The sequence below is a fragment of the Gymnoscopelus microlampas genome (assembly GCF_963454915.1).
Source record: "Gymnoscopelus microlampas genome assembly, chromosome: 16".
NCBI lineage: Eukaryota > Metazoa > Chordata > Actinopteri > Myctophiformes > Myctophidae > Gymnoscopelus > Gymnoscopelus microlampas.
In genome coordinates this window covers 27771522-27783525 of record NC_139953.1, presented here as the reverse complement: position 1 = coordinate 27783525, position 12004 = coordinate 27771522, and the positions used below count along the sequence as shown (strand labels likewise).

Below are 12004 nucleotides of genomic sequence, written 5' to 3'. Positions count from 1 at the left end.
ATGGAATAGACCACTCCAATCAGGATAGGGAAAAGTGATCACTCAGAAAAACGTTGTATTGATTTGCAGTGACCATTCCCTCTAGTCTAAGGGGACAGGTGGACCCAAACCATGACAGGAAAGTGTCCCCAACAGCATAACGGAGCCACCACCCTTTCTTCGATAACTATGTGGTCCAGTGCCCATAGATTTTGCACCACTGACTGAACTGTCAAATGTTAATTTGTTTTTGTAATGAGGGGTAAATGCCTTGCAACACTACTATAACATTCGTCTAAATATGTACTCTAGTTGTCGATCAGTTAACTGAGGAAGTTGCTGCTCTTCTATTTTGGGACTTTTTTTTTGGTGTTTCGCCCAGGTGTGCGTGGTTATAAGCCTAAACCCTAACCTTTAACCTCACAAAAACTATGCCCAATCTTAGCCCTAACCCAAACCTCATAAACACTTTGCCTAACCCTAATCTTAACCCTAACCTCACAAACACTATGCCTAACCCAATCTTAACCCTAACCCTAACCTCACAAACACTATGCCTAACCCTAATCTTAACCCTAACGTCACAGAAACTACCGATTACCGAAACACTGGGAAAAGAGAGTCCACTTCTATTTTATCTTATATATCACACTAATGCATGAGGATCATCATGAGTCATCTCATGTGTGCTTTCAACCACAATTTCGGACCCTTTTTACTTATGTCTTTGCCATAGATTGAAATGCAGACATCACTGTTCCTATTGAAACACTAGCCAATTGAGCAGTCTTCGTGACTGAAGCTCCTGCCAAACTTGCCCCAATAATGAATCCTCTTCCAGTTACTTAGAATGTATCTCTTACCATCTTTGTCGAAAATTGAGGTCAGCTGGGCTGATAGGATGTTAATTGCTTTGTAATTGCTGTATTCATGTTTCTCCACTCATTTAGTCAGGTTTGTTCTTTAATATGTCACCATTCTGTATTATAATTGTGCATGACATGAATACATAAAAAACAAACTGATTTCATGCCCATATTCAGGTATGGTCCAAAGATCAGATAACCTCCCAAGACCTCAGCACTCCTTTTGCTGTCATAGTCAATATATGACATTAATCACTGCTGTCAAGGTGAGGTGTTGCTTCCATCACATAAGCAAAGGTACTATGTGTGAACATGAATAATGTAATTCTGAAACATTACTCAAACTAAGGGAGGGTTTTTAAGGTGAGCGCTGCGGGAACAACTTAACTTGAGGCCCTGGGGAAGTCAAACGGCCTATTCACAATGTTCAACAAATGCCATATGGACTGGCTTGCCAAAGGTTGTTTATGGTCTTTATTATAGTACACGGTCATTCAAAAATATGCTTCACTATGGCAACATGGCCAGGGATAAAGATGTTTCAGTTATTTAAAAACATTGCGGTAACACTTAAAGGTCGGGTCTATAATGCATTATAATTACATGTATAATGCATTATAATGCGCTTATAAGGCATTATAACACATAATAAATGTTTGTAATCATGTGTGCCAACTTAAAACAATGTTTATAACGTATTATAAGTGCTGGTCATGATGCATTATAAGCTCAGTGGAACAGCACATTATAACTACCTTAACTTAGTTAGTTATAAAGTGTCTTTGTTATAAGTTGTTATGCATAACATATTTATAACACATAAACATTTATAACAAGTGTTATGAAGCATTATAAGTACATTATAATGCATTATGATGCATTATAAATGTTATAATGCATTATAGACTCGACCTTTAAGTAAAGTGTTATCTGGTAGTTATGATGTGCTGTTCCACTGAGTTTATAATACATTATGACGAGCACTTATACATTATATATAAGTTTATAAGTATTATTATAATACTTCATAAACCTTGTTATAAGTTGTTGTGCATAATTATAAACATTTAGAACAAGTGTTATAATGCCTTATACGTGCATTATAAATGTGGTTGTAATGCATTATAGACCCGACCTTAATATAAAGTCTTACCAAAATGGCAAATGCTATATATACTGCAGTTCTGGCCCAGCTGTGTGTTTTTCAGTGTTTTGCAGGTTCCCAGTAATGCATGTCAGGGTTGGTAACAAGCCTGATTTACGCTCCAGTGACAAAGTGTTGTGCGACAAGTCACTTCACAAAAAACAAGAAACAGTATTTTCACAAGTCAAATATTTTCGCTCTGAAGCAGAACATCTTTTCATTGTTCCTCTGTTTCCACCACCTCTCGTCGTTCTGGTGTCTGGCAGTCTTAAGAGCTTGATGTACTTCGTTGCATGTGGTGTCACATACTGAAAATTGGCAATCTACAAGCTTAGAATGCGTCACACTGTGACGTGTTGTGAGCTTTATCCATCATCCAGAAGACTCTCAGTCTTGAGTAGAGTTCAAGTGCAACCTGAAATAGTTTGTGGTCAAATTGTAGATTAACCACATTTCAAGTGTTGCTTTTTTGTTTGTGAGAACGTTTTTCTTATGATCTAGCTTTAGATCATGCCAGCGAGCCATGGGGGTAGAAAGAGACCAATAGTACCAAGTCCACAAACAATGATGAACATCCACAGGAAAATGCGGTCAATCACCATGGCAACATACTTCCAATCTTCTTTTACCTTTTGAGAGAGAGGGATAAATGAAAAGAAATTATGGACAACATCCAGGTTTTTGTGAAGACATGGCCTGAAGGGCTGGAAAGTTGCCTTACTTTATTATATGTTTTATGAGTTTATTATTAGCATTTGTGTCTTACTTTCCTCATTACATTCACCTCGCCTTGACATAAGCAGTGTGAGACAACCAGAACTCACATACAATGTAAACAGACCAGGACAGATCCACAGTAGACTACATATACGCAGAACAACATACAATGTCATTGTTACTGTTAAGGAAAGCCTATATGGTGACTATAGTAACGTTTTGAGGATAAAAAGTGTCATGCCCTGGTGCAGTGGCACATTTGTATTAAAAGTGCAACTCTGCCATTAGGAGAAGTGGTTTAAAATGTATCATTAATACTTACACTAAAATCAGCATCCTCTGCCCTCAGGTGGTCTGCAATGTATTGTACCCCCTCTAGAGCGCGTATAACACTTGGTGAAAGAAGTAACGACGACTCCGACACCATGCTGTCAACTTTCGCTGCCCGTGGACTGTTGTTCATCCTGCTTCCCGTCAGCTGTCTGTTGGGCCCTCCGGCCACCTCTAGGCGATTCTGGGAGGTTTGCACGTTCTTCTGTGGTGGCGGGGGAGTGGAACCAGGGGGCCTGGGAGACGGAGGACGGAAGGAGAAATAAGACGTCAGCGTTCCCAGCTCCAAGTCCTCGTAGCAGCGGCCCTGCGGGTCGTCCGCCTTGCTATCGTCCCGTAGCCAGTTGGCCGAGGTGCTGAGGCAGTTCCCGCCGTGATACATCACTGCTCGGTCCTGCCGTCGCACCACTGCTGCCTCCTGCTGGAGAAGCAGCAGCCTGCGGCGGCGTCCATCGGGTGCAGGCCGCTGCATGAATAGCCAGCGCGGGATGAGGTCCAGGAATATGGAGTGAACCCAACGGGGCATCTGGTGTGTTCCAGGCGACCGGTGGTGCACATTGAGCACAAAGACAGTAATGACTATAGAGAGCGTGACAAAAATCATGGTGAACAGGAGGTACTCGCCAATGAGTGGGATGACGAGTGACGTGGAGGGGATGATCTCGGTGATGAGCAGGAGGAAGACCGTGAGAGAGAGCAGCACGGAGATGCAGAGAGTGATCTTTTCGCCACAGTCCGAGGGTAGATAGAAAACAAGGACGGTCAGGCAGGAGATGAGGAGGCATGGAATAATGAGGTTTATGGTGTAAAACAAGGGCAGCCTTCTTATGATGAAGAAGTAGGTGATGTCCGGGTAGATTTCATGGCAGCAGTCATATTTCTTCGTGTTGTACGTGCCCATGGCATTGATGATGGCCCATTCGCCGCTCTCCCAGTAATTATTGAGGTCCACTGTGTTTTCAACCGGCTCAAGGTCAATCTTGGCCTTGTCGTATGTCCAGGAGCCAAATTTCATCTTACAGTTCTGCTGGTCGAAAGGGAAGAAGGTGACATCGATGCTGCATGAGCTCTTGTAGATGGCAGGAGGCACCCATCGTATTTTACCCGTGTGGAAAAGGTGCGCTTTTGTCATGTGAGTGACAGCAAATTCGCCATCAGCACTGGGGGAGGGAGAAAAGGGAAGAAAATTACAATGGAACATTGAACTTTACTGTAGATAAGCAATGAATGATATAATCAATAGTAATATTATGTTGTCACACAAATCATCATTCACATATTGATTTCATTCAGTCATCATTGGATGTTTTCACATTGTGTACCGTGTGAAAACATAGTGGGAAGAATCCTGCGGGGGAGAAGAGTTTCACAGGAATAAACTGCTCCACTAATCAATCAATCAGCTCTACAGCATAATTTCATTTTTTTTTCTCTCTCCACATGAAGCGGAGTGATTCATCCCTTAAACTGTGGTAATAGCAGCTGCTGAAGACATAATGATGAGTCCTTATCATTACATCTGTCACACACCTTTTTAATTTCACTTACAGATTGTGATTACACAGGCTTGCTGAAGTGGAACTACATCAGCACACCTCTCACTTCTCAGAATCACTAATCTCTTCTGAAATCAACCCAGAGGACGGGATAAGTTTATTACAAAAAGTTAATTTCGGTACACAGGAGGAAAATGCTATTAAACAGCAGCTTTCACTTCTGAAAGTACGAATAGTGATAATAGCATGTTTTTTTCTTTTTCTTTGCAACAACATGTCAATGAGTCATCTAGGCAATGCAGAGCAGCAGATGGATTTATTGAGTCCACTAGATGGTGGTATTGTCATATCAGAATCTGTTAAGTCAAGACAAACGTCAACCACAGTTTACCATTGTATGAAGACAATGCTCTGAACAGTTTCAGAGGCTTCACTGTAGACCTTGCTGTGAATGTTGTTCTGTACATGCAAATTTTATTACATTTTGTGCACAGGGCAAATACTGTGGGCTTGGTTGTCAAATCCTTTGAAACAAACATGCCAGAAAAAATATTTTTCTCTGTTTATGCTTATGTAAATTATTTTGATTTAAGCCCGCTTACTTGTTGTAGAGGACGATATCTGGTACCCAAATGAGCTCCGATGGCACTCTTATGGATGTAACGTTATCATAGTCAGACGGTCTCCAGCGAAGTTTGTAATCATTCCATTCCTGAGGAGATTCAAACAATACAACTGCCTTTTTATCCTACTTGTTGGTAATGGCATTAATCTCGTAAGAATAGACACTGAAATTGAACATTTGTCTAATTCATGTGTTAATATAAAAGTGGCATCATAATGTAATATTTTGCCAACTACTCTCACAGAAACATTTACCTTTGTCTTTATCAATTCATACCACATTCAATCATACAGATGCCTGTTGTATAGCAGTCCATAGCCTAGAGTATGAACCTGTCTGAGCTCATACCCTTCATGCCTAATCTGACATGAAAACATACTGAATCGAAACCAGCCACTCTGTCTTTGCCACTCACTGCACCACTGCTTTCCAACGCAACACTGGATGACATTTTTGCTATTTCTGCTGCCCACCTGTTTAAGCCACACATTAGTTGTCATCATTTGGTTCTTTTCATCCTGAAAGAGAGAGAGACGGGGAGAGGGAGAGAGAGACAGACAGAGAAAGAGAGAGGGGTGATATAGACGGTGTGAACTCTGGGTGTAGTCCAGGAGAATATTGGAGTTTTGGAGCCCGTTCAAGGCATCTCCAAACATAGTCAGCAGCAACATCACTTTAATATCTTGATGGATATGAGGCCGTCTGCCATAGTTGCTCCTTTGAGGGAGCTGAAAGCCTATAATCTAGTTTTCACAAGTTCTTTTTGCTGCTGTATGTAAAGATGCCATTATGGATATAGTGCTGGCACTGGGGAAGGTAAAGATGTTTTGAGCAGCAGTGGCTAAAACAAAAAGTATAGTTCAGTTCTGAAAAGTATAGCAAGCCGCGGTATTAAAATGAATCCCCTACTAAATTATTCTACAATGGAGAAGCTCTGCAGTCACGTACTCTTACCAGTCGGACCATAAAGGAATTCTACTCGGCTATACTGATTACCTTCACAGTAAATGTAGGATTTGAGAAAGTTCACACGCTAAACCCCCACTTTAAGGATAAGAGCCGGTGCCCGTCTTCTTCAGAGCCTCTGAAGAAGATGAAACTTCAGTAATTCTTTTTTACACCTACTATATAACGTTTTAGGAGGATCCGTGTTCTCCAGCTTTTTACCTTTTCAGTAAATGTAGGATGTACATGTGGAAAGAGTTTAAACTTGAACAGTTGAATCAAAGTAACTCATTTAAATAAAAGTAATTAATAGTTAATTCATAGTAGGAAATATCTATTTCTCCACTGAAACATATGGATGGTTCAGGATTCTACATTCCACTGGCTAGCGGACACCATTATTTTCATTGCAACAAAATGCTATGTATCTAATATACCAGAGGATATTTCCTCAGTATTGTAGATTTAAACCCAAATGTAAATATGAATTATCCCTATATTAGAGAGAGAGAGAGAGAGAGAGAGATAGAGAGAGAGAGAGAGAGAGAGAGAGAGAGAGAGAGAGAGAGAGAGAGAGATCTACACATCAGACCGCTTTAGCCTAGAGCATTTCTGTCATGGATATATGGATACTCACCACATCAATGAGCTGTGCTATGGACAGTCCAAACTTGACAATGACCACATCCGAGATGTTCGACACAGGTCTTGACCACTTGTTGTACCCCACAAACAACTTCTTAAACAGATCATCCTCAGCATGCGAGTGGGTCTTTTCATGACAAAAAACTGTATGGGACCAAGATCATAGATGTGTCAGTATTTTATAATTGTATTATTATTTGTCTCCGCTCACACACACACACACACTCACACACACGCACAGCGTGTGAAAATTCCACCGATTTTCCACATTCCATATGAGTTTCTGTTCTGCTGTGAAATCATTTGCATTTTGGTTTAAAACATAATTTAACATATTCACATCTATTCCTGGAACTAAACGGAATAAGGAATCCATTTTCTCAAAACCGCACCCAGTTAATATGACATGGTTATGAAAAAAAAAAGTAATTAATGTTTCAACAAATGTCCTCTGGTATTTTGACATTGAGGTCATGTGGGCTGTGTTTTAGCCAACGTGCCTTTCTTTAGGAGCCCATTGGCAATTAGTTGAAGGAAATTGGATGATGCAGCATGAAAAGAGAGTATGCAATAGGGTGGTTAACAGGGATATGTTAGAATGATATTGAATAGAATGGAAATTGAGTCATGTGGAAGGACAAGGATAGACATTTGGAACTTGAAAGTCTTATCTCTCCACTCTGCCTACCCATTACCCTTATAGTTACTAATCCACTATGGCAAGCCAGGCTAACATGATAGAGAGGGATAACAGGGTTGAAGGGCATGGATGTGATGTGAGCACTGCATATAGGTACCAGAGCATATACTATACTGCATGTCTTAAATGCTTTCTTCATTTACGTTTTCAACATGTTCAGCAAATCCTTTGATCTTAGCTCCCCGCATGAGTACTAAAATCGTGCAAGGTGAACAGGCATGTAAGTAGTAGTTTACAGCTTTTTGTGGCCTCTCCACACTTTTCTGTAATTCTCAAAAACATTTCATATATAGTCTGTAGTCTGTACATATAACCATTCATACAGTACTGTATATTCATTGGCGATAGATGTAGCCTGTATATTCGTCCATGTATTTACTGGTGATACACTGTACATGTATAGTTTATACTTATATCTATTGATAGAACATAGCCTATGTTAACTCAGTCAGACCAAGTGCAGATGTCTAGTGTCAGACTCTATTTTGTATCTCTCTACTATTTAACTGTACCTATTTAGTTTTTCACACTGCTGTTATTGCTATGACACCTGAATATCCCAACGATGATCAAATATTACTTATCTTTTGTTATTTTATCTTATGTTATGTTATCTTATATGCTGGAATGTATACGGTGTCACCCACTTCACAGGGAGAGAGAGCTTGCTTCATCTAACTGACTGATTGTGCACTGTGCAGTCTAGGCAAAATTTGGGGACAAGTGTGCTGCTGGCTGTTTCTATTAAACGAACAGAACCAAAATAGACAGGAATCCCTCCCCTCTGGGATTAACGTTCAACTCCTCATCAATGTAATCAGATTCAATTACACACATCGTTACTTGCTGCTGCTAAGGAGAGGTGGGCTAATCCCTTCAAAAGCAAACAGTTTATTGTTGAGCTGCCACAACTGTCTGTCACTCTGTGAGAGACACTGACAGCATAAACAATTAACATAATCTTTCACCTGAAGCAAGTTTACATTGATATTGTTGCTGTCGGGCAAAAAACGCATATCTCCATATTTTAACTTTTCATGTTTTTCCGTAAATTAATGCCCTGTCATGCTACAGTGTCACATAAAAGTAGCAAAAATAGCAGATCTACAACCTCAAACTGCGTTGCATCAAATTTGAATCCTGAATAGTAACAGTTTTTAGGACATACTGTATGAGGTTTCCACCTGACAGCAACAATATATTGGGGTGTGATAAAATGTGTCTTTTACCCTCTTATCATGTCAGGTAGCCATCCATGCAAGTACAGTATCATACTGTACTTGTGTATGGGGATTTTTCTGTATTCTATAAGCTAATTGCTATAATATTAAAGGTGATGCTGGATGCCTGGTAATGAGAACAACAAAGTTGAATTTCACCGAAACAGTAACATCTCCAGTCTGCCTCTATACTGTATTTGGCATTCACTGAGATAAATGCAAACATAATAAGCTTAGGCTATGTCTTGCACCTAAGTCAAATCCCAAAATCAATACTGTAATTCCATTCCAATGAATTATGGGATTCACACCATTAACACATTCACTGCCCTTTAGAGCTCTTTTTTATATTGTGCTGCCCAATGGGCTGTTCCATCATTAAGGGTCATGATAGAGACCTTGAAATGCATGACCTGCACCTGGCAGAAGACATGTTTGCTTCAATACTGTTGTCTATCCATGATAGGTGAGTCCAAGTTCTGAGGATGCCACTGATAAGTCACTCATAGATGTGGAGGAGAGTCAAGGTGAGAGCTTAAGATGGGATTGTTGTACCGTTTAAAGACAACCCTGAAAGTCTATGAAGTGATTTATTTGTCCATGATGATAATTCACTGGCTGAGGAACTTGTCCCAGTGTGGCTTGATTATTCAAAATCAATGCCCCCCCCCCCCCCCCCACACACACACACACACACACACACACACACACACACACACACACACACACACACACACACACACACACACACACACACACACACACACACACACACACACACACACACATATGAGGTCGCCTAACAGGCCAGAGGGAATGGTTCTATGATAACCTGTAGAGTGTAAGTTAAACTGTTTCCTATGAACATGATGTGGGGTCGCAGCCCATTTGCCTAAATACACAATGACATATCTTCCTCTGACGTCATGCACAGTGCACACGTTGCGTTCTGGCAAAGAAACGCGCTCCAGGGACTTCAATTACGCACGCTCTTTCCAGTCAGACTCAGGACTGTTCATCTCTGCTCTCTTCCTTCTGGGATGGAACAGATGTGGGGCGTGACAAAAAGCTCTCTGCGGAATGGATCAAAGCCTCCTGCAAATTTGCAATGAGATGACACCTCCTATACATCCCGGACTGACTGGGGCTTGCTTGGTTCTTGGACACCGGCCAAACGGCTTGGCGAGGTATATATGGACCACTGGCCAGTTGGGATGAGAGTCAGCAACTTCCCAGGCCAGAGCTGCTCTTGTTAAAATTGGACAGTCCAGTATTTAAAACTTCACAGACCACAACATCTAACAGTTTACTATAAATCGATTTCAATAGTGCCATGTCAGTTCCATAAATACTTGAGTGTAATAGCCCATGGTGACGCCGGTATTGGTATTCTGTATATATGGTATATGTATCTACCATCTAGGCTACAGCTGGCTGTCAGACTGCAATTTAAGAAATCTTGAGTGAAGAGGAAAATGGGGAAATGTCAATCATGATGACATCAGACTGTGATTGACATGCATGGACTTCAGTTGATGCAGCAGCAGAGGTAGAAGTGTTGTTAAAATTGCTGTTTAGTGTGAGTATGCAGGAAAAAAAAGTAGTCTTAGAGATAAAGTGAATTGAACAAGCGTTGCCCAGATTATAGATTTGGAGCCACATTTAAAAAAAGAAAAGAAAAAAAAAAGAAATATATATATATTTTATCTTTTGTTCAAACTTTAGCCAGAAAAGTAGACTAAACATGCCAAACGAATTTTAATGAATGAAAATAGAATCAGAACTTACTTGAGCTGCACAGGAAGAGCAGCCATGCATTGGTGGTCCTCAGAGAGAACAGGTGGTTGGATTCGTATCCCATATTTGACCCAGAGATCGAGGAGCGTCAGCTTCACTGGAGGTCGTTATGATGCCCACTTTAATCAAAACGTTATTATGTTGAATCCATGATGAAGCGTGAGGAAAATGTGTCATCTTCACAGCTAGTCGGCATTTCAGGACAACTTGAAAAGTAGCATCTGTTTATTGTGATGATCGCCTGTTATACTGTGGGCGGAGAGTGGATGACGCTGTTAACAGGACTGAAGTGGAGATCTGAGCTCTGCGGACGAAGACCGGTGAGTACAAAAAACAAACGCTCGCCCCAAAATACAGTCGCCCCGAGGCAAATCCGGCGACCTCGGAAAGATCGCCACCTGGTTTTCCTAAAACGTAACCTCAGTAAACTATGCCTAAACGGCTAAACCTAACGTGTTTGCAGTCATAACCTAACCTTATTCCCAAACGTAACCTCAGCAAAACGGTTCCAGAAACTAAACTTATTTTCTGACCTTATCCTCAGTAAAACAAATACAAGAACCTATGGGGGCGCGCGGTCCGCGAAAGAAATGGGGGCGAGCGTGTTTTGGGGCGAGTCTTCCGATTACAGTGAGGAAACGTGAGTACCAGTCCAGTGCCCTTTCTGTTCCTCAGCATTAGTGACAGGTTTAAAAACCTCTCCACACTTAACACTGTTGTATGTTAGTAAAAAAAAGAAAGGGGAAAAAATCGTTTGGCTGATGATTAGCCTACTAGTTACTCTTAAATAGTTCTGCCGAATTTAAAAGCCGTGCTCCTCGCTGCTCACCATGCGCTCCAAATCTCCAAATCGCTCCTTCTTGCGCACGAAAGTTTACGCATTTTTGGCAACATAAGGATAAGGGTTAATTTCATAGTGTCCTTGCAGTAAATATGTCTGATCTATAATTGCTAATCGTTCTTGAGCCAGTCAGTCAGTCTGCTCCGTGCTCCTGAAGTGCCGTTAAACTCCACCTGCTCCTTTGAGTACACGCCACGTTTGCACCTTTATCAACACTGTCACCAACCTCGGCTCCATCCCAGTCCACCCTCCCACACACACACACACACACACACACACACACACACACACACACACACACACACACACACACACACACACACACACACACACACACACACACACACACACACACACATCCCCCCCCCACACAGTACCACCACCCCAACCCACAGTCTAATACCCCCCCCCCCCACACAGTGCACCCCCCGACGCCCCACCCTATACCCTGCCCCCCTCTCACACTCACGTCACACACACTCACGTCACACACACACACGCACACGCACGCGCGCGCACGCACGCACGCACGCACGCACGCACGCACACACACACACACACACACACACACACACACGCACGCACACACACACACACACACACACACACACACACACACACACACACACACACACATTCAGGTCATGGAGAATATATCAATAAATAAAATAATATGGTGTCTTGTTTTATAAACCCATG

General features: G+C 41.6%; 1 protein-coding gene across 1 annotated transcript; it reads right to left on the bottom strand.

Moving 5' to 3' along the window:
* Positions 1-2262: 2262 nt before the first annotated feature.
* Positions 2263-10540, bottom strand: chrna2b (cholinergic receptor, nicotinic, alpha 2b (neuronal)). Its single transcript, XM_084082924.1, has 6 exons — positions 10456-10540; positions 6740-6891; positions 5631-5675; positions 5135-5244; positions 3029-4196; positions 2263-2618 (listed from the first exon to the last, which is right to left on the bottom strand). Exons 1-6 carry the CDS (start codon positions 10526-10528, stop codon positions 2493-2495), a joined length of 1674 nt encoding a protein of 557 aa, XP_083939050.1. The 5' UTR covers positions 10529-10540; the 3' UTR covers positions 2263-2492.
* Between the last annotated feature and the right edge of the window lie 1464 nt (positions 10541-12004).

Excerpts from the sequence above, each read along its gene's own strand:
- chrna2b (XM_084082924.1), bottom strand. The coding sequence starts at position 10,528 with ATGGGATACGAATCCAACCACCTGTTCTCTCTGAGGACCACCAATGCA. Across the intron at positions 6,892-10,455 it reads GCTCTTCCTGTGCAGCTCAA|TTTTTTGTCATGAAAAGACC; the intron begins GTAAGTTCTGAT and ends GGTCCCATACAG. Across the intron at positions 5,245-5,630 it reads CTAATGTGTGGCTTAAACAG|GAATGGAATGATTACAAACT; the intron begins GTGGGCAGCAGA and ends GAATCTCCTCAG.